The sequence below is a fragment of the Archocentrus centrarchus genome, chromosome 16 (assembly GCF_007364275.1).
Source record: "Archocentrus centrarchus isolate MPI-CPG fArcCen1 chromosome 16, fArcCen1, whole genome shotgun sequence".
NCBI lineage: Eukaryota > Metazoa > Chordata > Actinopteri > Cichliformes > Cichlidae > Archocentrus > Archocentrus centrarchus.
Window position 1 is genome coordinate 11378292 of NC_044361.1, and position 27700 is coordinate 11405991.

Below are 27700 nucleotides of genomic sequence, written 5' to 3' on the forward strand. Positions count from 1 at the left end.
AAAAAGATGGAAGATAAAGGATTATTAGACCTTACTACATTTATTAATTATAATTTATACTAAGCAACAGAATATGAATCCATTTGCTTTCATGAAAGGTGCTTTCAGGTGCTCTTTTATTTCAAAGGGTCACCACAGTGGATGGATGCCCTTCCTTACCCAACCCTCCCATTTACTCAGGCTTGGGGCCAGCACTAGGAGTACACCAGTTTGTGACCTCCTGATGCTGGGTTTGTGTCTCCTCCCAGTCTTGAAGTTTGCTTTCATGATAAGTCTTAATGCTAAAGTAAATGTCCCACTTTACCAACAAAAACTCAGCTGGAAAATTTTACTGGCACAAATTAAATTGACATATGAAGCTTCTAAACCTTGATTTCACTGTATGTATGCTGTTGAAAACCTACTCAAATGAACAACCACAAAATAAGTCTAATGAGGTACCTTGTCCCACTTTACATAACATTATTCCACTGAATCATAACCACTTGCTAGTTCAGTTACAGAGAGCATTTCTTGGAGTATTAGATCTTCAGATAATGTTACTTAGCATGGTTAAATGCATGGATTTGTTATTTGGATGAATTCCTGTGGGTAAAAGTAGCTTAATCTTAAGACCTGCCTTAATGTTTGATAATCAGTGCAGTTCAGTCCAAACCTCATTTGATGAGCTCAGACAGCTGAAGGGATGAAAAAACTATCTTTGGAGGCCATGTCAAAACCTCAAACTCGTTGTGGTGCTCCTAAAACCATTCCTGAACTATTTTTGCTTTTTGGCCACAACCATCGGGGAATACTGTTTCCATGAAATGGTGTACATGGTCTGCAATAGTGCTTAGGTAGGTGATACATGCCAAAGTAACATCCACATGGAAGGCAGGACCCAAGGTTTCCCAGCAGAACATTGCCCAAAGCATCACATGACCTCTGCTAAGCTTGACTTCTTCCCATAGTGCATCCTGTACCAGGTATTCCCCAGGTAAGCAATGCACATGTACCAGACCATCCACGTGATGTAAAAAAAAATGTGATTCATCAGGTCAGGCCACCTTCTTCCATTGCTCTGTGGTCCAGTTCTGATGCTCACATGTCCATTGTTGGTGCTTTCAGCAGGTGACAGTAGTCAGCATGGGCACCCTGACTGATCTGCAGCCATGCAGCCCCATACACAACAAACTGCGATACAGTGTGTATTCTGACACTTCTCTATCAGAACGAACATCAAATTTTTTGTCTGTTGGCTCGGAATACACAGCCTTTACTCCCCATGTGCATCAGCGAGCCTTAGCCATCCACAACCCAGGAACACCGCACAAGAGCTGCAGTTTTGGAGATGCTCTGACCAGGTTCGGTCCTTGTCAAACTCACTCAAATCCTCAAGCTGCCCATTTTTCCTGCTTCTAACACATCAACTTTGAGGACAAAATGTTCACTTGTTCCCTGATATATCCCACCCACTAACCGGTGCCTTGATGAAGAGACCATCAGTGTTATCCGCTTCACCAGTCACTGGTCATAATGTTATGGTTGATCATGTATGAAACGTAATGTGTAATTTGTAAATCTGTTTTAAAGCCTCATTAATTATGGCATACCTGTTTGGTTGTAATTGCACATCAGTGGGACCTTGTAGTAGAGGCACTGTCTGGTGGTTTGAGCTAAATTCATAAGAAAAAATGTGGACGCTCTGATGCTTGAATGGTGAGGGAGGGTGTGCTCATTAATATGTCATGTTTGGGAGCAGCCCCTAGTGTGGCTCTGAGTGTAATACTAGCTTTACCTTCCTTTGACCATCTCCTGTTCTTAGCTTTGGCCAATATGACAATCATCTTTGTAATTCCATGAAACCTGGATTCTGAGTATCTAACTGCTGTAACTGACACAATGAACCAACAAACATTTTCCATCTTCTTTTCACACCCACACTAAATGTGGCATGCTCAAATGTGGACCATCACAGTTTTTATTCACTGTTGAAAGAACGAAACAGTTATTAGGCATGGTTTTAAAACGTTATTCATCCTCAAAATATCTTTACAATTAAGCGTGAATAGCATTAAGCATTTTTAATATTCACAAATAAGATGATGTTGCCATAGGACACTTGTAATTTAATGTTAAATGGTGCAAGTATTATATTTTCTCTTGATTAACTTATAAGATTGCTAAGAGATAATATTTAAGCTACATTCATATTTCGTATATATTATTATTATGTTATTATCTAATAACGTGTACAGAAAACTGAATATTAAAAACATTTCCTATGACATCATGCACAGAGCAACAGCACACTCTGAACTCAACTGACCAACCCCAAAAAACAACCAATAGGACATCAGAATGCAGCCGCTGTGGCCAATCAGAAGTCTTGACATTGATGCGGATTCTCGCCAAACCTGCAGGGGCTCAGTCCTGTCCAAAATTCGCACCGGTGAAACAGTCATTAGCACCTTTTATTTGTAGTGATGACACAGTGGATGTACGTCGTTGATGCTGCTTTCTCCATGTCTTCTTTTTTCTTTAACTAGCGGAAGGTAAGAAATGAGGCGATGCTAATTTCCCTCACCGTTAACAGCTCGCTAACGTTAGCTTGCGATGATGTGTCAGTTAAGCTAGCTGTCAGAGTAGCATTAGGTAACTGTCTTGAACTAACTACACCGGACTGAGTCTCAAACTTGCCCTTATCGGTGCATGCAGACCACTTTTGGTGGTTGAAATGATCTGTGCAGCAGTACCCTGCTGGGAAGTATGAGCTAATATTACTGGGTTAAGTAGCTAATGTGCACAGTTTGCTACTGCAGCAAGTAAGATGAGCAATAAAGGAGATAGGACAGTTGCTGTTAAAGAAATGGGGCCACTATGACCTTAATATCAAAGGTCTGTTACCTGAAGCCAAATGGTGGGTGGATGGGGGTGCAGCCAACAACAACAACAACAGCAGGCAACAACACGCAACAACAATCAACACTGAGCTAAGCTAAGTTAGCCTGTTATATAACCGTGATGATTAGTCAGCATTAAAGCTCGCAAACCTGTAAACTCGGCTGAGCCGTGCCGCTTAAGGCTGACATTAGGGCAAACTTGTTCTCACTTTTGCAGTTTGTATTTCACTGCTGCACATGCATGTGAACAAAGTGTGGATGCTGCTTGTCACTCATGGTGACTCACATTTCTTCCTCAGGTGCACTCTACAATTATGGAGTTGTGAAAAAGAGAGTGTGGAAATTTGGGGGGGAAGGTGGCCTTTCCCCTCAGGTTTGATGTTGGGACTGCAGGAGGAGAAGGTCAGAGGGTTGGTGAAGTTTGTTGCCTTGGTAAATAAGTAGATGGAAGACTATTTTTGCAGAAATTGTACAATTCTTTTGTATAGATTCATAAGAAGTTTTCTATTTATTGAATTCCTGATGCCATTGTGTACTTCAAGCACCTTGCTCTACGTGCAGTCTCGGTCGAAATGGTGGACTGAAACGAGCCACGCAGAGGCTCTGGAGTCGCTAGGGTGCAGTGGAACCTCAACACAAGCACAATTCTAGCACTCCAAACCACCTTGACACCCCCCCCCCCCTTCTTTTTCTGTTTTATTGACATTGTTTTTATTTTGCTGCCACACATCACATTGTTTTTGAGTGTGTTTGCAATTGTGGGTGGTGGGCTGGCAGAAGGACTTTGCAAAGAGAAGAGGTTCACTGAAGATTTGTTTCAGAGGTCAGGATGAGTCAGGCTGCTGGACTGCACCCCCAAATGCCGCTCACAGCAGCATGCAGACCAGGTAGTTGCCGCGCTAACAAGCGGCTCTGAGGGGCAACTTCGGGCATTTCTGACTTCATACTGCCACAATGCGGCCACCTTGCGGGATGCCTTCGGTCGCACATCCCTGCACCTGGCGGCCTCATTGGGTAAGAAGGCCCTGCTGGAGTGGCTGCTGGAAAGTAAGGGTGCTGACCTGATGGTTAAGGATAAGGAATCTGGCTGGACTGCTCTGCACCGCAGCGCCTTCTATGGACAGATCCATTGTCTCATGTCACTGGTCAAGGTGTGTGTTGATTTGTCTTTGAAATTTATCACTATGTTCATTACATTATTACCAAGAATGGAAATTTCAATCAAAGTTTACAGTGTCATAAAATAAAAAAACATTATTCTGAAGAGACTCAAATTTTGACCTATAGTTGTTTTGTTTCAGCATGGAGGACTTCTCTCTACCCAGGACAAAGAAGGTCTTTCTGTCTTGGACTTGACCATGAAGGACCGCCCATCACATGTTGTGTTCAGAAACACTGGTAAGAAGGGCTGAAACCCAAAGATGCTACTTTTAATGCTTCGGTTTTGTTTTCGAGATGCTTGACTTCCGTCGTTCAAAATACTTTGGGGTTCTACTATGAAGCAGTATATTTAGCATATCTTTTTCTTATCTGGCTGCACTTATTCTAACACTGGTAACCAGATAACAAAGGTGGTTAGCAGCTGGATAAGACAACTGAAGGTTTTCAAATGTAGCTCACGCTAAAGAGGTGGTGTTGGCAGCTTATGACAAATCACAGACAAGTCTGATGGCAGAAGAGCAGTATATTTTATGAAGATGATCAGATTGTAATATTACAAAATACAAAGAGATGATAGCTCTTTGTGTAACACCAGCTGAAAGCAACAGAGCTGCTGCAGCCAAATAAGCAAAGTGTGAGTGTGTGATAGGCAAAGTGCTGTACAGTAGTACAGTGTTGAAAAATGCTGTGTAAATGTGTCTGCACTTTAAGTCCTTTGCTCAGTAAGACTGGAAAAGCACCAGAAATGCTGACTCTGTAAGTTGACAGACTTATGATAGCTCTGTCATTAGGACACAGGAGATTCAGACATATAATTACAATTGCACGTTAAATTAAGTCTCTGTTGTGTGACATACATAATCTACATGTCTTATTGATACAATACAAAGAAAGACAAAAACGTTAAGTTGTCTTCAAAACTTACTAGCTGCACGTTGGTGAACCTCAGTGTGGAGGTAGCAAATTTCCAGACTTTTCCAGGAATAGTGGCATTATTTCTGGTGAGCTGATTGGTGAGCAGGTACTAGTTTTGTATGTGTTCTCCTGTCTGGAACATATCCTGGTTCAGAACAGGTTAGGTTTGCAGCATATGTTACTATGGTAGTGTAGCATGGTAAGAAGTGATCTTTAAAACCCTGAACACCCAGGATTAAACCTGAAAGGTGCCTCTCTAAGACCCAAATCCTGCTTTGCACTACAGGCCTTTGTAGTTAAATCAAGCTTTAGGTGGACACAATGTTTTGGCTTTCCTTTTAATAGTGTTTCTTTCTTCACTTCAGACCCTACTGAAGTGTACACATGGGGAAACAATACTAATTTCAGTCTCGGCCATGGCAATCAGGAGAGCCGACAGCACCCTGAGCTTGTGGATGTGTTTGCCAGGACTGGAGTTTATATCAAGCAGGTAGGCTAACAACACATTACTGTTCTAAAATCTGTCAAAGTAGTAGCTGACATGGATAAAAGCTGACTCTTTTATCCATGTTGCACTGGTAATGGCCCCATGCTTCAACTCAATGCCAACATTTTACATCAAATTAAAAAAAAAAAAAAAGTCAATGCACATGGGTGTTTCAGATAAGCCACATCGCTTGGGTGAATTCAGCCAAACACTCCCTTCCCTCGAGTCCCGTATTACACCAGCACCTCCTCAGAGTACATCAACATTTGCAAAAAATTTTTTTTTCTGTTTTTTTTTTTATCCCTTCAGCTGTCTGATACAGTTTAGTCCACAGCAGCTGATATAATGCTCAAGCTGGAGAACTTCAAACTGTACTTGTGATAAATGAATTAAGTTATTAATTAAAGCATATTACTTAATATTATTTGGTATGTTGTAATGAGTCATGGCCACAGTTCCTGGTTCATCTGGGAGGTGGGGGATCAGTAATGTTATTTGAGTCTAATATGGGGTATTGTTGCTGTATCATCAGGCGTGGACTAGCGTCTCTTGTACAACCTTCATTTGTGACTTAGTGAAGCTAGGCTGTACATTGTTAACCCCTGCTAGCCAGACTGTGCCAGCCAGGCTACAATTTCATGCATTTGTCATGTGAAGGCTCTTAGTGTGATTAATATAGCGCCTGGAACAAGTTCAATTACCCCCAGTGGTGTGTGTGTACCCACCAAGTGTTGGAATAAGATAAGGCTGTGTTTGCTTTATTTTCACTTTTCTGTTTATGTATTAACTAATCATTTATCTGTGCCTAGTGTTATATAATTGCTGTTTACAGCAGAAAAGGTTTTTTTTTTTTTTTTTTCGCCTAACCTGCAGGAGTCATTTCATAAAGCTAGTCGAGGACAAGTGGATCTGATTTCATGACCATTTCATGACCCAGTGGGACTCAGTGTAGTCTTTGTCTTCCTAACCCAATCCAGCAGGTGCCAGAGGTTAAATATTAATTCCACAATGACATGTTTTTAATTAAATAAGTGTGTATGCATGTGTGTGGATGTCCACATCAATGCGATACTTCAGGAGACATCCCTGTGCTCTATTGAAGTCTTGAGGGGAGCGATGTATTAGTAATGATGTTTGCTTTTCCACCTGTGCCCTGGCCTTTTATTGGCGTAGTGTTTTACTATCGCTACAAGAGGGCTTGGCCAAGGGACATGGAAAGAGATGCATTGCAGCCTCGGCTGCAAGGTCAAAATTATAATGACAAGAGCATTAATCAGCACGACCCAGTACCTCATAATTTTCCTCTAGTGGGACGTGCAGTCTATTAAAACTGAAAGCAACAAGGGGACATCACAGTTATGTTTTTTCTTCTTTCTGCAGGTGGTGCTGTGTAAGTTCCACTCTGTGTTCTTGTCACAGAAAGGCCAAGTGTTCACCTGCGGGCATGGACAGGGAGGAAGACTTGGCCATGGAGATGAACAGACTTATCTGGTGAGATTTGTTCTTGGGCATCATGGCAAAATGCCCCATTATAGTTTAAAAAAAAATGCTGGATTTGTTCCTCTTTAATGAACAAAAAAACGTATTATCATCATAAACAAACACCAAGTGCCATGGTCTTATGCTGATGGATAATTGACCAACTTATAACCGTGTTGGTGGGATATATTGCTTAAATTACAGAGAATTAAAGTTTCAAGGAAAACATGGTTTTAAAACTGGATTTGGATCTGATTTTCATGTAACTTACAATTATAGGCAAACACAATCTGATTAAACAAATAACACAAACAGTCTCCATTGAACACATTAAATTTTCACTGACAGTCCAGGCTGGGAAAAAAGTCAGCATGTCTTTGATAGTAAGTCATAGAACCTCTTTTAGCAGCAACAAGTTGGTGTTTTCTTTAGCTGCTTAGGAGATTTGCAAGCCCCCAGAGCGGTCCGTACCATGAAGTTTTGGTGTTGGTGTGCTGTGGCTTTTCTGTTGCAAACATAGTGTTGTGTAATTTTTGCCAAAAAAAAAAATGCAACTTTGGTCTCCTCTGTCCTCCGAAATTTTCCCAGAAATATTGTGAAACATGCAGATGGATAGAGAGCAGTGGTTTCCTTAATTGTGTCTTTCTGTTCAGTGTTTCTCTGGTAGTGGTCAGAGACTTCAGGAAGGTTGTAGAGATTACTGCAGGTGCTTTTCTGTTAGACTTGCTGTTACCCTTGGGTTCTTTTCCCACCTCCTTCAGAGGGGTGTACTATAGTACAAAGGAAGTTCAACACAGCCAGGCTTTCTTTGAGTTAGCTGGTTCGACAAACCCTAAAGCCCCAGTTGGAGATGGCAGGTATCACGACGTAACAGGTATCAACTTTCTCTGTTAAGCTGGGCTTTCTTCTTCAGGCTCTGTGTGGCTTACATAAAAAGGGGTCATATGACCCTTCTTCAATACAAAATGATTCCTATGAGTCTGTCACCTCCAATCAGACATGCTATCAGATGATGATGATAAAATGGTGATTAAAATGCAACATTTTTATAAATAAGATGAGAATAATCCAGCAGAAAAAAATCTTGGGATTTAATGCATTAGTGTTTAAATAAACATTTTAGTTCAAGTTAATTATTTTATTATTTTATCGAGTGCGCTCTTGATACTGCTGTTTATTTCTTCTTATTAGAATCAAGTACAGTATAGCAACATTAATACATTTTCTGCATCACCTGATTAACATATGCACATTCCTATGACAATGCAATGCATAGTTTGCATTTCATTTATTGGTTTTAGTAAGGTCCAGCTGAAGAAGTTGCACATACAACACTTAGTACCCCAGCAGAGAATCTATATCACACTCGAAACATGCTGTAAATAAATCGTGGCACTGCCTGAAGATTTTAAATCAAAACTAATATAACATAATCTGCTCCTGACCAGGTTGTGTTCAGCATAAGTTACCACAATTATTTAGCCACTTTGTGACACAGAAAACTCTGACTTTAAGCTAGGCATAGCGCGCTAATAATATATATAATATATCTCACTACGTAGTACACTCCTCAGGTGTGAACGTTGCACTGTTGTTTTGAGCTTTGTCAGCAGTAACAGTTCTGAAAATCCTCCATTTTTTAGACCTGTGGGTAGCACGGTTCCCACCCACCTTTTTTTTTTTCTTCTTTTCTGTACAAGAGCAGATTTTATCAGTAACCAGACTGGAGGGGCGCTAAATATTGAATTCATTCTAACACATATTCCAAGTAGATTTAGAAAAAGCTGCAAGCAAAAAGGTTCAGCCATCACTTTGAGTACAGGCTGGAAAAAGTGTGTTCAATAATGACATAAGACGTAACTATTTACTAGGCTAAATGCGAACATTAGATTTTGCCACTAGATGAAGTTCAGGGGTGGGGAAGTGAAGGAGGTGCTGGCATTGCCTCTGTAACTATAAGTTTACCGGTACTTAGATCCCAGCTAGAAAAAAACAAAAAAAAAAAAAAAAAAAAAAAAAAAAAAAAAACACAAATAATACAAAATGCCATTAAGTCTGTTACACTAAATGCACAATCTGTTTTGTTTTCTGAGCTTTTAGTGGCGTCTCTTTGAGTTTAAAAAAAGGTGTTAGGGCTGATAAACTGATAACACTTCTTTCATGTATGTCAAATGAGCTTAGAAATGATTATTAAACCTTCTTCTTCTCCTTCTTCTTCTGCTTCTCCTTCTCCCATTTCCAGGTTCCTCGAATGGTGGAAGGTCTCATGTCCCATCACTGTTCCCAGGTGGCAGCAGCTAAAGACCACACAGTGGTCCTGCCAGAGGAAGGCTATGTTTATACTTTTGGTCTCAACACGTTCCACCAGCTGGGCCTAGCTCCTCCTCCCGCCTCAGCATTTGTACCTAAACAGGTAGGAGATAGCAGTGGGAGTTCCTTATGTTTTGTAGTGTAAGCATAAGCGTTTCTTTGTGATACAATGATTATTAATGATTTGCGTTGCATTTAGGTTTTCTCCAAGACACTCAAAGGCAGGACGGTGATTGGAGTTGCAGCAGGAAGGTTCCACACAGTGCTGTGGACCAGGGAGGCTGTCTATACAATGGGACTCAATGGAGGCCAGCTGGGTAAATCTTGTCCTTGGAAGTCAGCAAAAAAAAGGGAAAAAGACCCAAAGAAACCAAAAACTCTTTTTGATGTGATTCAAAAGTTGGGTTCAGTCAGATTAAGGTGAAGCCCACAGCATGTGGCAAAGTGGAACCATGCCAGAGAACAGAGCCAATATTTCGCAACACAGTCATGAATTGTGTTGCGAAAGTACTTTTGCACAATTTTCTGTTTACTTGTGCAAGAGAGAAATTTAGTTGTGTTTTTGTGAAATTCCATTTAATAAGAAATTAAAAAAAAAACAAAACTTATTTATCCCAAATTCTTTAATAAGCGCTTCCTGTCTGGTATGTTTTTCCCTCTTTTCCAGGTTACTTGCTGGATCCTAATGGAGAAAAGTGCGTAACAGCCCCCCGCAGGTTCAGCCCTGCACCACAAGGATGTGACCATATCTATGGCAGCAGCTAGTGATGGCGCAACAGTAGTTGTGACTGAGAAGGGGGATGTGTACCTGTTGGCTGACTACCAGTGCAAGAAGTTGGCTTCAAGGTGAATAAAAACAAGAATATCATCAGTATCTAGTGTACCATTGTAGAAGTGGTCGCCTAATTACACCTAAATGTTGCAATAATGAAATTTTGGGCCACATGGGGGCAGCAGAAACAAGGTATGAGCTCAATATTTTTATGATCCCCTTTCAAATTCGTATGGCGAATAAACAATTGTTCATTTAAACATCGAGCAATGCCACTGTTTGGAGTCATCTTTCTGGCTACGTTGCAAGCTTACATGCAGTATTCAGTCTCCTTTAGCTTTGATTTTGTTCTCTGCTATTGTTTCCACCAACTCCTGATTGCTAAATGTTACACTCAGTTCGCCAGCTGTTTGCTAACTGTGGTCTCTGTGCTTATATTTGCTGCGGGCTGTGATTGTGAGTGCTTTTTTTTCCCGAAAATTACACCATGAAGAACAGTGAGGGTGAACCAGAACAATAGCTTTCAGATGGGGCAGCTAAGGGTGAACTTGTATCTTGGTGATAAAGCTGAGCATAGCTGCAGAGTTGGCTGATAATTTTCAGTTTATTGCTACGAGCCTCTCAAATGTTTCACATTGCCATATTTTATTGGAAAGTATTTGTTACAAATACCCATAGTCACTCTAGTGTTTCCTATACCCTAATCAATAAATAGATTTTAGATTAAGCTATGTTTAATGCCCCAGTTTAGCATTTTTTAAATTTTATTTTATGTTTAATCCATTTGTGAGGACACCATCTGTAACTAATGGGCAGTTAGATTGCTTTCCTCTGAAATGGGATTGCAAATAATTTTGTTGCGCTTTTGGCATAATTACAATAAAAAAAATCGGATTGTGATCCTGCACCTCGTTCTAACCCCCCGTACTTTTCTCCTGAAAATTGCATGTACTCTGGCAAAGCACACAGAGGGCTTTTATCTGTCATTATGTTCAGCACAGACATGGAAGAAATTTTACAAGCACAGCAATTGTCTCACTAACTTTGTCTCCAAGTGATTGTTTTCATCTGTAAAAATAATCCACTTACCAGCCACTGCTGGTTAACATGCAGTCATAATGAACTACATTTCAGTCTCTGTTCTGTTGTCTGCCAGCAGAGAGAGAATAATATTTAAATGAGAACAGCTTTATGATTACTTTGGTTTTATTGTATTAAATATCCCTTGAATTGGAAATAATTGTTGTCTTTTCTCTGGTTTCTATAGTTTAGTGCTACAAAAGGGTTTGTTAATGGGGCTGAGTAAGTACATTTGTATGCATTTTGTACACACCTGCTCTTCTTTCTTTCTTGATTTTTGATTGGTCTCTTTCAGGCAGCTCAATATCAAGAAGGTCCTGGTGAGCGGGGGGAGTCTGGACCATCGAGTAGCTCCGCAGATCTTGAACGAGGGAGGAGTGGAAAAGGTGGTGATCTTGGCATTAGATACAGCTGGAAGAGTAAGTGCAATGTTATTCAGTGTAGTGCTTTTTAGTCTGCTTTAGAGATACTTTGAGCACCACAAGGCAGGTGCCATGTAGTTCTTGGATATTCAAAAGAAGGAGGATGTAAAACTGTAAAGCCATAGTTCACTTTTTATACAGTATGTTGGTGCATGGAAAGAATGTATCCTGTTATTTTACACTTTACTTTTCCTGTTGTTATCTAACCTATGCTACAGAGTTACACAATCCAAGTCAGCCTTACCTGTATGGAGGAGCGTATAGATAAAAATGGTGAGTAAGATTAGTTTTTCTCTTGTCTCTGTCAGGTGTTTTGCTGGCGTTCCTCTGGAAGCTCGGTGAGACAGTGCCGGTGGGCGTATGCGCGTCAGGTTTTCATGACGGACATCGCTCTCAGCAAGAACAGCATGATGTTTGTGACTCAGGACGGGGAAGGCTTCAGTGGCGTGTGGGCTGGAGAATATAAGAAGTGCGGGGAGAAGAAAGGTGAGGAATTTAGAAATAAGGTCTATTGAATACCTAAGTTGGCAATTTTTCTTCATGATTTTTTTTTTGTCTGTGCTTGGATCAGATTTTAGCATAATGTGGTCTAACTCAAAAATTAAACAACAGCTGTAAAAGAGAAGAATCTGGGGCTTAACAACATGAAAATCAATCATTAAAGCAAACTTGTCAAAATAAGTTTTAAGAATGGAAATGGATTATTATTATTATTATTATTATTACTCAACGTGGTTAACATTCTCCTTCTGTGTTACAGAGGTCAGCGTGGAGGTGTGTGGCCACTCAGATGCAGGCACACTGTATGAACGAATCCGGCTGGAGAAACTCCCCTATGTCCACAGAGCTGTCAGCATCACCATGGACTCAAAGGGTCGGAATTTTGGAGTTCTTCAGGCTGACCCAAAAACTAGGTACACGTCCCCTCGAGCACAGAAAATGCACTAAACACTTACACTTGACGTAAACGTCAGTTCATGATGAGTACCGTATTTTTTGGACTGTAAGTCACTCCGGAGTACAAGTCGCACCAGCCAAAAAATGCATAATAAAGAAGAAAAAAACATATATAATTCGCACTGGACTATAAGTTGCATTTTTTTCGGGGGGGGCATTATTTTATAGAATCCGAGACCAAGAACAGGCCGAATAGGGTTACACCTGCAGTATGCTAACGTAACACATTCATCTACATAACACACAACAAACTGAGTACGTGTCTGGTATGTTAACGTAGCATTAACAGTTCTTCAGATAACCATAGCATAAAGAACATGCTAACAAGTTTACCAAACCATCAACAAAGCGCTGCTTCGTCTTCTGTGTCGCTTTCGTCAGACTTGTCATCAGTTGCAGTTCCTATTATTCCGGCCTTTCTGAATCCCGACAGGATGGTGTCGATTGTCACTGAAGCCCATGCTTTGTTGATCCATCCAATGACTTCCAGGAAAGTTGGGTGGCACATTCTTCTGGTTGCCGTGAAGCTGTGCTCTCCGTCCATCATCCACTGCTCCCACAGGTTACGCAAGACTGCCGTAACGCTCCGGTTCACAGAGATGTCAAGTGTCTGAGTATTTTGGTTAACGTGTTAATAATTTCACATATAAGTCGCTCCGGAGTATAAGTCGCACCCCCAGCCAAACTATGAAAAAAAGTGTGACTTATAGTCTGGAAAATACGGTATATAACATGCTGTCTTTCGAAAGTAAAGGTGGGAAGGGGTTCACCACTCTGAAAAACAGCAGATGGTTATTAGTAGAATATTAATATAAAACAGGATCATAGCATCATTAATCCAGAAGAGCATGCTGTGCCCACCAGACATGGCTGAAAACCGTGATCTTTTGGGTCCCCAGGTGGCAACAAAGTAAAAACAGAAATGATCCTCTAACAGAAATAACCACATGGACTCAGGTCCACTTCAGAAACCCACTGACAGCACTTGTCATTGCTGAAGAGTCGTTTCGACTGTGCAATCATTCTAGGAGATTGTTTCTATTGTGTTTTTTTTTTTTTTTTTTTTTTTCTCTTTCCAATCAATAAATGTTGGCTAAATAAACCAAAGCAACACTGTCCACAATCATTGTCAAGTAGTTTTATCTTAAATGTGAGGATTCTATTAATTTGGGATTTCTTTATCACTAGAGAGACACTTTTGGCCAGTTATCCACGTCAAGCTTGAGTGAAGAAAGGAGCTTAAACATATCCTCTGTAACAAAGCATGGAAACTGAAATAATACAAATGGAGAAATTAAATATAGTTAGAAAATCACAGTTCATTGTGTGTATGGGTATTATGAAATCCAAACTTAAATTAATAATTCTGAAAATGATGAACATGTCATTATTAATAATAATTAGGGTTATAATTCTTGCTTCCACAGTAAAAGCATGCTCATCACTAGCCACAGTAAGGTAAACCCTTAAATGTGAACTGTGCCATCTAGAGGTGAAAATGATCCTCAGGAAATGAAAGAAGGAAAAAAAAAAAGGACTTTAAAATACTCTCCCCTCATACTTAATCAGGTCACTAAATGTTAAGTTTAGGATTTGCATTGCAGCTGTTTAGGCATAAATCAGAACAGTGGGCTGTGTCTCTGAGCAGCTTGTGTCTCATCTTTTATTTTTAGATCTTCTCTCTGCTGATTACATTCACTGCTTTATTAGGAGTCAGCTGGGAAGATCCTTGTCTCTTTAAGCATTACGCTACGTGCTATCATTGTTCTCTTGTTATTGGAATGATGTCTTGGCAGTTTAATCAGAAAATAGATACTTGAAAGATTAATTCCAGTTGTTTTTGTGTGTGTGTGTGTGTGTGTGTGTGTGTGTGTGTGTGTGTGTGTGTGTGTGTGTGTGTGTGTGTGCGTGTGTTAAAATTGTTATTTATTTATGTATTTATTTTTTAAATGTCTTCTTGTGTATGTACTACAGCCTGTTTGAGGTTCCCAGTATTTCTCCATCCTCCTTCTCCCAACACTTCCGAAGCCTTCTGGATGAGGCGGACGAAATGGACAACATCCATGATGTGACGCTTCAGGCCGGTGATCGCACCTTCCCGGCTCACAAGTACATTCTGTCCATGAGGTCCGAGTTTTTCCGGAAGCAGTTCATGTCCGAGCATTGTGGGGTTGACGAGGAGCTCGAAAAGGAAGTGAGGAAGAGTGAAGATGCCGTGGGCTGTGATTTACTCATTCTGGAAAAAATCCCACCGGACATGCTGGAATACGCGCTTCACTTCATCTACACAGACTCCTGTGAGCTGCTGGTACACGGGGCACGGCCAATAGTCTCGGGGGTCATAACAGCCCAAAACCAGGTGAGAAAAAAAAATCATATGTTCTCGATTATACTGTACAGCTTTTCTTTAAACTCCATCGATTTTTGACCCCACAATAATTTCATTGACCTGGGAGGTCTGTTAGCTCTGACTCAGCTGTGTTTATTTCATTAACACTGTCTTTGACTCCCTCCGTTGCCTTGGCCAGGATTCAGAGGAGGATAGGCTTATCAGCAACCTGCAGGACTTGGGCCTGAGTGGTCGTTCAGCTCTAGAGGTGTATCGTTCCCTTCCCCCCGCAGCCAAAGGCAACAGCGACAAGGCCAAGAGCAAGGGCTCCAAGCCTGGCAAAAAGGGGAAAGGAAGCAAAGGTGACAAGTCCGGAGCCAATGAGGGAGGGGCCAATCCAGTGAAAACCTTACAGGGTGTAGCAAAAAAGCTCGGTCTGGGCAGCCTGTCAGCACGGTGAGAGGCTGACTGTGCTCTAAAGTCACTGGCAATGCAGATTCAGTGTCCTTTGTTTTGATCATGTTTGCTTTATTTCTGCACAGACTGGATGGTGTCAAATATGAAAATGGAAAAATTAATGTTACACAGAAGAAAACTGGCAACAAACCCAAATTCTACCAGAAAAAATGGTACGCATATGTGTCTTTGTAATTAGCTGTAGCTACTGATTAAATTGCAAACTTAACTTTGAAATATTTTCCCATATTTTGTTCTTTCTGCGTCTGTGCAGCTCCTATCTTTGTGATGTTACTCTGAAATCTGAAGATGGGAAAGAGTTTTCTTGTCATAAATGTGTCCTCTGTGCAAGACTAGGTAGGTTGAATCAGACAGCATGTCATCAACTCATTCAATGGAATAAAAACTGTAATTTCAATTTATTTTGGTTTGTATTTAAGATGAAATCCAGTTGACTGTAAATGCAGATTTTTGGAGTGTAATTACAGCAGGCATTTCTTTCTTTTGCCATTAATATTAGTTCATAATATCTTATATTCATATTATATAATCATATTATTTTAGACTCTGATTGAGGCAGCTCTGCATCCAATTCTGCCTTAATGATATTAGTCCTATTTGGGACAATATTCTGCAGTATAAGTACACTTGAGATTTTATATCGTCAGACCCATTATGATGTGTTACACAGTCATCTAGTTTGAAAGCTCTATTTTGTGGTAATGTTAGCTTCACATGAGTAACTTAATTTGAATGCTTGAAAGTATTTAACTTTACAGATTATTAATAGTCATGTGTTTACTCTTGTCTTTCATTCTACAGAGTACTTCAACAGTATGCTCGGTAATCCCTGGATTGAGGTACACACACACACACACACACACACACACACACACACACACACACACAGACACACTGCTGTGATATCTAACCAGTCACAGCTCTAAATTCGATGCTCGGGCTGATAATCTTTTCTCACAACTCTTCAGGCTACATCTTGTTCTGCACTCGAGATGCCCACCAGCTCAGAGATCCTGCAGGTCATTCTTGAGTACATCTACACAGATGAGTCTCCCACCATTAAAGGTAACCTCACAAGCCCCCCCCCCCCATTCAAAAATAATATTTTGAACTGTTATTTTTAATGATCATGTGCGCTCCAAATTTAGATGAACTGACTGTACTCTTCCTTTTCCCTGGCAGAGTCTCTGAATGTGGAGTTTGTCTGCAATGTGTTGGTTGTGGCTGACCAGCTGCTCATCACACGCCTGAAGGAGATGTGCGAGGTCGCCATCACTGAGAACCGTATGCTCACTTACTCCAGTTTCTGATGCAGCTTCTGCATTTATGTCATGGCAAAATAACAGATTTGACTGATTTGAAGGTTAAAGGGAAAAGCAATATGTCCACAAGAACTTGGATACTCACTGAGTATCCACTCACTCCTTTATTTTCTATTGGGCTGTCATGTTCTTTCTACATTCACATAACTCTCTCTGTAATTCTCGGCATTAGCCTGAGGGCATTTATTTAAGGTAGCATTAAGTTCATTTCTTCCTCATGTTATCTTCATTCAGAATAATTTCATAAGTAGAGCTCATCTTGAACTGCATGCTTTTCTGTCCTCAGTGACTCTGAAGAATGCTGCAGAGCTGCTGGAGTTTGCTACCATGTACAATGCAGAGCAGTTGAAGTTGTCCTGCCTCCAGTTCATGGTGCTCAACATGGCCGCCCTGCTGGAATCAAAGTGAGATTTTAAACCCAGTTCACATTTCAGCTGATTGATAGCATTTTGGATTTCAAGACAAGATCCTGAATGTATTTATTAAAACATGTCTATGGAAATAGAAAGAAAAATACGTTTTCTAATCAGTATGTTTTGGTTTTGTCTTCCTTCGGTGGCCTCAGAGCTCTGGATATTCTTAGTGATGAAGTGCTCGTGGAGCTTTCTGCAGCCTATAGGAAGATGGTGAGTTACCTTCCACGCTTAGTAACACACCAGTCTGCATCTGTAATTTTTTTTAAGGCTACAGCTTCTTAGGCACAAAGAATCTAATGTATCTAAAACAACAGTAGGCTAATAACAGCAAGGGTATGGTTAAGGGCGTGCACCTTGTATAAATTATGGACATCTGAAAAGTGGAACCAAGGCTTAAGCCTGCATTTTTTTCTAGTGACCAACAGGGGGCGACTCTTGTAATTGTAGAAAGACATCCAGTTGCATAGACGTCTGTGGGAGAACAGCACTGAGCTTCAAACACTTTCCTGATGCCTTTATGGGTTCAGTTCCTATTTTATGTTGTGTCCAGTATAATTTTTAAGTTCATTTTGTACACTATTGTCGACAAAAATGCTCAGGTTGAGGCTTCACAATGGGGCTTCACCTAGTCTGAAGTCTTTTCTTGGGACACTCATCGTGTTGTTCTGACTTTTAGTAATCGTATACTTAAAGTTTATCTACATGACAAAGAGATTTTACGGCCTCTGCAGAGGACAGAAACATGAGTATGTTGATTGATTTGCTTAACTGAATGTGAAATGCTGCTTTGTAAAGCAGCTATAGCAGAATAAGCTGTTTGGCATTGGCAGAGAAGATTTGGCAAGTTTTTTGTTTTTTTTTTTTCTTCTTCATGGGCACAGCCTTCATACTCGGCTCTGCTGCTCAACATACAAATGCACTTTCCTTATAGATGTGGCACCACTTAAGGAGAAATAAACAGGTTTTCCAATGGTATAAGAGCTATCCCCAAGAAGCATTATTACAACAGAGAAATAATCAACCAAACACACATTTTCTTACTTCCAAACTTTTCATAGAACTGTTTAGTTTTTCAATTTTCCTTCCCACCCCCATTTGATTTTAGATCCCAGCAATGCAGAAGCGTGTTATCACCCCATATCCTGGTGCACCAGACCTCAGTTTGTATGAGGATGAGGATTTGGACTCAGCATTCAGCCCCAAACCAGAGACAGAATTGGATCACTCTTGCAGGTACACAATCAAAAATGGTAATCAGTTGGTACACAGTATCTCCATTTTAATTCTTTTTTTTTTTTTTTAACTGTGCTTTCTAAAGGTTTATAGCTAAAAGGCAGGGCATTATATGTGATAACCTTGAATACATTTTTTAAGCATTGTTAATGTGTTAACCCAAATAATAATCTTCTAAAAATATTACAACATTGTCTTTCTCAGGGAAATCCTGTTAAAAAAGGCTAAAATGAAGGCTAAGAAGAAACCAAGGAGACGCTCTGACAGCTCAGGGGGCTACACTCTCTCTGATATCATTCAAAGCCCTCCTGCTGCAGGTATTTAGCTGTCAGCTACTTTTTGAAAGGATTATGTTGTTCTTACCTAACGCATGCTCTTTTTGCTCAGTGGTTTCACCATGCCTGGTGAAGTCTGGTAAGGTTAACTCAACAGAGTCCCTGCAGGAGCTCCTCACGTCGGACTCTGAAGGCAGCTACATGGGGGTTGGCAGTCCCAGAGACATGCAGTCACCTGTTTTCCACGAGAGAGCTGAGGTTAATTTTACATCTTTAAGATGCAGCACATGCTTTCAGTTAGAAGTGGTTAAATAATCAAGTGAATTGGTAGCTTACAGTCAAGAATGCACAGCTGGTCTACTTATTACTGTTAAGTTAAAGTTGTGGAAACTACTTGAAGTGCTTATAAGATTTTCATCTGCAGGATGAGAAAACCTTTAGTCAGAGACTGAAGACCCCACCCAGCACCCCATCTTCCCTGAAGAACGGCCTCCCAACTCCCCCCAACTCTGCTCCACAAACCATCCCAAAGGTCCTTCCCTGGTAGGATGGAATTCATGGTCTGAAATTTCTAAACATTTTTGTCTTATTCATTTGATTTCCCTCACGTCTCCTGTGCCTAGAAATGCAGGTTTAAGATTTAAGAAAGGGTATCTTCAAAGGTTGTAATTTTAACTTTATATCCACCCACTTTATGTTGAGGGGGTGGTTAGCAGACAGGAAGTGTTTTCACTCCTAATAAATGAATAAGAATTGAAATTTGAGCAGTATATCCTTCTTATTAAGTGTGACTCTGTTTTTCAATTTGCAGTCCTGCTCGTGCACCTCCAGTCCTGGATCTGAGAACCATCATGGACATGGAAGCCAGCTCTCTGCAGACTCTTGGAGCAACTCCTAAAAGCCCTGGAAGGTGGGCGGGTGGCCTACTGTGTTTAATTGAGAAATTGTTAGCGAACAAACAATTTATATCACTTATTCTAGTCCACAGAAGGCAGTGGCGGCTTTAATTAATGACTGATTATCTTTTACTTTACAAATGTACCTTTCAGTTCTTGATACACTGTCTGGAACTGTTGTTTACTTCAGCTCTGCTTATTTTCCCCCCGGTCCACAGTGTCAACACCAGCATCAAGCACTCCCCTCTTTCCACTAAACTGTCCCAGAAACAGAGGAAGATGTTGGCCATGGCTAACAAGGAGGCTATGGTGGAGTCAACAGCATCCAAACCAACCCCCACATCCACCCCATCCAAAAGCAGCGGAAAGGCCTGGTGAGTGAGCCCAAATACAAATACTGCTGCTGTCATGGAATACCTTCCTGGTCCCTTTGTCAGGAAATGTCAAAGTAAAAAACTGTTTTGTGTGTGTGTGTGTTTTGTGTAGTGAGCCCATGCATTCCTGGCCTGGATGGGATTGATAATTGTGAAAATGTGCAGCATGTAGAAAATGTCATAGGTAGAAGTTTTCCTTCCTCCACTTAGCTACAGCGCTACAGTTGATCTCTTCCACAGGAGAGGAAATAGTGGCTTCAGAATAATATTGTTCTGTTGCCAGAAATTTGGTGCAGATGCTGTTTTGGAGTCATTGAATGGGGCAGGGGGTTCATTGCAATTAACAGTCTGCTTTGTTTTAATATCCTCATTAGTAAAACGTTTGGACAAGACTTGTTGGATAGTCTTAGTTGTATTTGGATTGGATAACACTAAGGTACAAATTATGACTGAGGAAGTGGAGCAATATATTTTTTGCCATTTTTGTCAGTCTTTTAACTCAACTCGACAAGATCAGTTTGTGTTCTCTTCTTCTGAAACAAGTTGCAGCATGTGCCACAGCCATCATCTGGCTTGTGGCCGACCCTACACTATGATGTTAGTGTCTTTTACCTCCAAAGTAGGGCATGCAGATTAAATGTCCCCTTTGAGCATGGATGTTTGACACTTGAAACCGTGGTTGAACTACTCAAAAACTGGTACAAAATGAAGAAAGTTGTGAGCCAGTGGTATCTAATCTTAAGGTAATGTAGCTGGTTGTGATATTCCTCAGATGTACAGAAAGTTATGAACATCTTGCTGAAGCACATGTGAGCTATTAAAGACCTGGGTTTTATAGAGGAATTATGACTAATGAATTTATCATTGACATAAATGGCTCACCAAAAATCATAATTAAGGAAATGAAGTGGCTCATGCCCAAAATGTCATTTCTTTCCACCTGCAGGGCAACGGCTGTCCAGTCCCCACCCTCCTCGTGTTCATTTCGGGCTCTGCTAGAGGAGGAAGAGAACCGTTTGCTCAGAGTGGGGCAAACAGGAACACAGAGGGGCCAAAGCACCCTGGGATCCCCCGTCACTGCTACACCTGCTGCCAGGAGGGTCACGTTCAAGTGTGCTGAAGGCAGTGAATCGGAGAGACCTGTAGGGTAAGCAGAAATTGCACCACAGAGTTTGGGAGTCAGGGGTTCTATCACACGCTTGAGTTAGAGCCAAAATATCTTCTCTTTTTAATGAGTCAGAAATAGACTTGAATTGAGACTCGATTCTTTGCCAGATATTCTGAGATGGCCATTATCTGTTACATAACATGAACTGTAGCAGAAAAGCATGACAGACGTGCTGCTGCAGTAAGATTGACTTTCTCTTTGGTACTGCTGATTTCCACTTGGAGGCACTGTTGAGGTGTCCTCGTATATCAGCTGGGTTTTTTTTTTTCTTTTCTTTTTTTTTTCTGAATCTGCAGCCCCATAGATAAACCCATTGTCTCAGTGGTAATTTCTCATTATTTTACTTCTAGTTTCCACAGCCTGAACATTAAATTATCTTTTAAAATATGTGACCACAAAAACAGGAAGACAAATGTATGTGTAGCACAAGCAGGCACTGTTGTACTGTTTTGCAGCTAAGACATAAGAGGGGAAGTGATGGTGATTGTTTATCTCAGACTGATTGTTCAGGAAATAAATAAAGAAATTAGTTGTAACTGACTGAATTTTACATGCTGGGCCACCATAGTTGGACAGACTGAGAAGCACATTAAGCTCTTTGTTTTGTTGTGTGAGGTGAATGGCTCTGAATGACCCGGTGCAGCTGGGTTGACCTGCCCTTGACTGAGTCACCCTGACCTTTGCAGTGTCCCCCAACAGCTGGATAAACACAGCATGCACAGAATATATTCCGAGCTGTTGGTGTGCTTTATTGTTGAAGTGATGCCTCTTTCTGACATTGGGTAGTATGGAAGCAATAAAATCCTCAGCGTTTGGCCACCTCTGCATTTTTTAATTCCTTTCAGGTCCTGAAAGTCAAGTTAAACTTTCTCTCCTTTTGTAAGTGCATCTCTTATCTGATTTCATACTTCCTCTGCTGTATGTTTGGCTGTGCTTCATGCTGCAGTGTTAAGAGCAGACTTCTAGATATTAAACAGCTGTGTAAGTAACTCAAGTGAAACCAGTGATGCTAATCAGAATCGATAAGGGCAGCCCCAGTGTCACAACAAATCACACAGAAACGGGAGCAGGTTTCAGGTTCGCCTCGGTCTTTGGATGAGCAGAGACGGACGAGTTCAAGGCTCAGGAAGCAGCAGAAGCAGCCGTGTATATTCTCATGTCTGCCTTCTGGGACACAGTTTCCAAATCAAATTTAATAGAGATGCCTTTATAATCTGCACTGTGATTGAATGTCAGACATTTTTTCCTCTGCTTATGTCTCCTACAAATATTTCCAGCGTTGTCTTTCAGCCAGATGAAGACTCACGCAAACAGAGGCCCCTCTTTCCGTATGACATTAACATGCATCATAATGGAGTGTTTTTGACAGGATTTACAACAACCTGTGATATAAATGACCTACAAACCAACAAAAAAAAAAAAATCACTGAAAGCAGACAGAAATCAGTCTAAACGTAGCTCATTCACTCATTATGTCAAATAGATGTCCAGGATCTCCACAGAATAAGAAGAAGCAGCACAAGTTACATGCATTTACCGTGAAAGAATATTTATATTTAGACAGGAAGTTCTATTCTCTGCAGTCTGGTTTTTGGGTGGAACTGGTTTTTATTCTTTAACAAACCTCATTATTCATACCTACTTCTCCAAGTTGTTTTTCAAGTGTTTTAGGAGGATTTAGAAATGTTTATAAAATTGTGAATATGTACATAGTGGCAGTCTTGATATAAAATAGACATTCAAGGTAAACACAACAGCAAAAGGCAGCAGAAAAGAAGTTTGTGCACATTTTGAATGTGCTGACATTTTTTTTTTTTTTTTTTTTTTTTTTTTGGTGTTGCAATAATTCGCCTCATGTTTACAAATGATAAGAGGCCCGACTTTTTTTTTTTATTTATTTTTTTTTATATATATTGTTGGAGCAAGGTTGGCCTTTTATTTTGAGGCTAATCCATTTAGGCACTGATGGACAAGCTGTCACATTTTGGATTCTGTTTTTCTAACATTTTTAGGGTGAATCAACAAGCACTCTGAATACAAAGTGTCTAAACAAAGTGTTTTAAAATGCAACTGTTGCTGTGTGTGAATGGGCTTAGACTGTGACTGTGCTCAGATTCATTCCTTTGACAGTGAGGGAAGATCAACACATATTGAACAATATGTTGCAGACTATCAGGAACAGTTCAGCCCCACTGAGTTGATGAAAGCAATGAAACATGTAGTTATTAACCTTATCCATCAGAATAACATGATGCAAAACCAAATACAATTTGAATAACACTGATTCATTTTTATTATGAATTATACTTTATTAGGCACACTTTGCTAGTACCAGGTTGGACCCCATTTTGCTTCAGAACTGCCTTAATTCTTAGTGGCATAGATTCAACAAAGCGACACAAGCATTCCTTTGAGATTTTTGTCCATCACAGTTTCTGCAGTTGTGTCAGCTGCATATCCATGATATAAATCTCCCACTCCAACATCCTAAAGGTGCTCTATTGGATTGAGATCTGGTGACTGTGGAGGCCATTTGAGTGCAGTGAACTCAATGTCATGTTGGAAAAAACACTTATGGTGATATGAGCTTTGTGACATGGTAGATTGTACAGCTGGAAGCAGCCATCTGTAAATGGGTACACTGTGGTCATGATAGGACATGGTCAGCAACAATACTCAGGTAAGCTGTGGCATTTAAACAGTAGTAAATTGGTAAGGGGCCCAAAGTGTGCCAAGAAGATGCCCCCCCACACCATATTTCAGATAGCTTTCTGGTTGTTTGTCGTATTCGGACTCTACCTGACCCCATCTAAATATCGCAGTAGAATTGGAGACTCATCAGACCAGGCAACATTTTTCCAATTTTGTTGATCCCGTGTGAGTTGGAGCCTCAGTTTCCTGTTCTTTGCTGCTATAGTTTATCTGCTTCAAGGTTCACATTCATAGATGCTTTACTGCATATCTTGGTTGTAATGAGTAGTTATGACTTACTTTGCCCTTCCTATCAGCTCCAAGCAGTCTGGCCATTCTCCTCTGATCTTTGATATCAACAGGGTATTTTTGCCCAGAGAACTGCCACTCACTGGATATTTTCTCTTTTTGGACCATTCTCTATAAATGCTAGATGGTTGTGCAGGAAAATCCCAGATCAGTAGTGTCTGAAATACCAACCCATCTGGCGCAAACAGTCATGCCATGTTCAAAGTCACTTCAATCGCCCTTCTCCCCCACTGTGATGCTCAGCTTAAACTTCCCCAGGTTGTCTTGACCATGTCTAAATGTTCAAAGTGCATGAAGTTGCTGTCATGTAATTGGCTGAGATTAGATATTTGCATTAATGAGCCACTGAACAGGTGGGCCTAATAAAGTAGCCATGAGTGTGTATTGCTTTGTTGAAATCAAAATGAAAACAGGATCAAGTATTGAACGCTGTGGAATGCCAAGTAGTAGGGGTGGGACTGTAGAGAGAAAAGAAAAAATGTCTTGTGCAAAAAATACCACTTATCCCACACTTGGATAAACTTATCACTAAACTAATCACTAAATATTAAATATAGTTACATAAACTGACCAGCAGGTTGCTTTTACTGCAAGGTAAACATTTCTGTTTTTGTTAATTGTCCAGTGCTTTCTCAGTATGTTGTTTCCTCAGATCTGCAAACTTTGTCTGTTGTCACACATACAATATAAAGTTAACATGCACCTTTTTCATTGTTGCTCAGGCACTGCGACTCCCTCCTTGCTGGAGAAGGCTTAAGCGAGGTTGATGTTTACAGAGAGAGCAGGAGGGTGTGACTGAATGAGTGGGAAATTGCAGTGAGAACTGAGAACTCTGGCACAGCTTCACTGAATAAATGCTTTACATAAGTCAACATCAAACTATATTGATATATTTTTAAAGTTCAGCAATAAGTCAGACTCGTTTCCAGTAGGCTGTGCCCTTTGTCAACAATCCTGTTCAGATTTTTATGAACAGAATTTCTAGGCCTTTCAGCCAAGAGGTAAAAGGTGCCAGATTCAGTTGTCTCATGATCTTTTCTGTGCTTTTTGCAGATGATGTGGGTCTGTTGGTCTCACTGAGTGATAAACTTCAGCTTGCACTGGGGAAGTTTGCAGCTAGAATGAGAATTAGCTAGGATGAGTAAGGGAACAAGGGAGCAGGAGATTGACAGACGGATTGGTGCAGAGTCTGCAGTAAAACAGATGCTCTACCAGCCTGTCATGGTGAAGAGAGTGCTATAAGTGAGACAGAGAGAAATGAGTTCCTTTGAGGGGAGTCTGGGCTGTCCCTCAAAGTTCAGATGAGGAGCTCGGTCATTTGGGAGTGGTGCAGAGTAGAACAGTGAAAGGAACCAGTTGAGGTGGTTGAGGCATCTGACTCCTGGCTCTCTCTTAGCTAAGGTGTTTCTTGCACGTCCTACTAGGAGGAGACCCTAGGGGAAACCCAGGAAACACCAGAGAGATTATGTCTCGTGGCTGGCTTGGGAATGTCACTATGCCCTCTCTCTCTCTCTCTCTCCCCATTCATCCCTGTGCCCATGACCCAGAACCAAATAAATGCCACGTTCTATCACGCAGTGTTTCAAAGTACTGTATCAAATACAGCAGAGGTCAAAAAGGATTGTAACCTGGCCTTTTATGTTGGCATGTGCAACAGTTATCCGAAACTCCACCAATGCATTTTAACTTCAGTTCTGTTATGCAATGGTAGCAGAGGTTTGTTAAAGCCAGGTGGACAGGTGGCCATTCACACACAGGAGCTTGTCAGTAATGGTTGACTCAACCTTTGTCCATTGGATCAGACTCTCGTTGCTTTCACTGTCACAGAAGTTGATGCCATCCTGTGTGTGTGTGTGTGTGTGTGTGTGTGTGTGTGTGTGTGTGTGTGTGATTCGTTTATCCCCTCAGGCCCTGGGTGCTGGGTGCAGTGGGCAGCCCTCCCCTCTCTTCCTTGGTGACCTTTGCTTCCATCGTGGAGGAGGAGAAGCAACAGGAAGCCGCACTGATCCGCAGCCGAGAGAAGCCGCTGGCGCTCATCCAGGTAATGCATCTTGCCTGTGTGTCAGTGCTCTCACACACACGCACACACACACTCACCCCTGGCACAACTGAATGTATAGCTTCTGTATACAGCATCCAAATGGAAAACATGGCGGTGGTCCATCAGGGAGGGTGGTATGTCTGCTTCTTGCATCTCCTCTCTTTCTTTATCTGGCTGACTTTTATCTAATCATCACATTCTGCACAGTGCTGTTAGAAATAAGGTGTCTCCAGTTTTGTCTCTTTGACAGCCCACTCTGCTCTCCTCCAGCTGTTGCCAGACTTCTGTCAGAGCCTTCACAAAAACACTTTTTCCCTCTGTGGCTTTCTGGTTGCTATTAAGTAAAACACTTATTACCATTAGGCTTTAAGCGTCAGCATTTTCTTCTTTTCCCCTCAAATGCCCCCCACCACACACACACATTTTGTTCCTTGTTATTTTCCATCCTTATAGATTGAAGAGCGGGCCATCCAGGACCTTCTGTTCCACTATCAAGCACATGACAACCCAGATGAGCTGATAGTGGTGGAGAGGTCTTCCAGAGGTCCCATGGCAGTCCCGACCTGGAACAAACACTGATGTTCAACAGCACAGCCACTAAATACTACCATCCAAGTGGGAATGTCTCGCCCTGTTGTCACGCCCCATTGTCACTTTATACTTCTGGAAGCGTCTCTGCTCCAGCTTCCCCCCAGAACCCCTCCAGATCCCAACAGTCCATGCTGAGACATACCTCGGACTCATCCATGCCAGTTTACGATGGGTTTGACGCAAATCTCTGCTTCTCTCTGCAGTGTTCCATTTGTTTTATTGCTGCTCAGCATTTTGTTGTTTGCGTGTGAGAGAATGTGTGTTTTTTTCCATAACTGAATGTGGTCCTGAGGAGAATTTTTGGGACTGGGATTAGTTGTGCATGTTTTTCTTTCTTTCTTTGTTTTTTTGTTTTTTTTTGTTTTTGATTTGATTGTTTTTGCTGAGCAAAGAGTCCATGTATAAAAAGTAAACAACTCTCACAAAGGAATATTATTAGTGATGTGAAGCTGAAGTTGCCAAAGAAATGAAAATGTGAGATGTTCCAGGCCACAAAATGGGTCCAGATTACATCACAGGGCTTTCTTGTGTTGAATCGGTGGAAGCTCTCAGTGAGATTAAGAGAAGTTAAGAGTGCCAATTATCATCTATGGCAGAGCATAAGGAGCACTTGATAAGTGAGCTGTTTACCAAGGCAGTACATTTACCTTCTTTATGGACCCTTTTTTTCCCCCTTGCTTATTATCAACATTGTTTGCTTCAGTTGATCTGCAGTTACATGGTAATTTAGCAGTAAACTGTTTGTATTTACTTTAATACAAGCAGACGTTTGTCATAGTTAAAAAGCATTATTTGACTCAGTTACAGAGAAAGCTAAAGTCAGGCTATTCTAGTAGGGTTGATTTTGTTTAACTGGTCAGTAGTGTGTTTTAGAGATGGTCATGTGCCTTGCGATTGAATAATGAAGCAAAATGAAGTTTAAAAAATCTTTATTTTCTCCTTATTGTTTTACTCTCCTAGAGCCAGTGTAAGCTTGGTAGGTAGCTCAGATCTGGACCATATGTTCTCCTTTTCAGGTGCCATTTCATACAGGTGTGTTTGTGTGTGTTGAGACCTAAGGATGTGACAAGAAGATGGCATGCAATAATAAAAATATCTCACCTGTGCAATGAA

The 27700-nt window shown here is 40.9% G+C and overlaps 1 protein-coding gene across 1 annotated transcript; it reads left to right on the plus strand.

The window, feature by feature from the left end:
- The first annotated feature begins 2340 nt into the window (after positions 1-2340).
- Positions 2341-27700, plus strand: ibtk (inhibitor of Bruton agammaglobulinemia tyrosine kinase). The gene is given in 31 exon segments (XM_030749205.1): positions 2341-2431; positions 2529-2534; positions 3717-4033; positions 4184-4280; positions 5324-5448; positions 6826-6936; positions 9167-9337; positions 9434-9551; positions 9902-9950; positions 9952-10080; positions 11382-11505; positions 11817-11994; positions 12269-12422; positions 14440-14824; positions 14994-15250; positions 15337-15423; positions 15525-15607; positions 16073-16110; positions 16240-16336; positions 16454-16555; positions 16880-16997; positions 17159-17219; positions 18115-18242; positions 18447-18559; positions 18630-18775; positions 18942-19060; positions 19329-19427; positions 19632-19787; positions 20734-20934; positions 25864-25996; positions 26450-27700. Coding segments are annotated over 31 exon segments (4119 nt in total). The 3' UTR covers positions 26576-27700.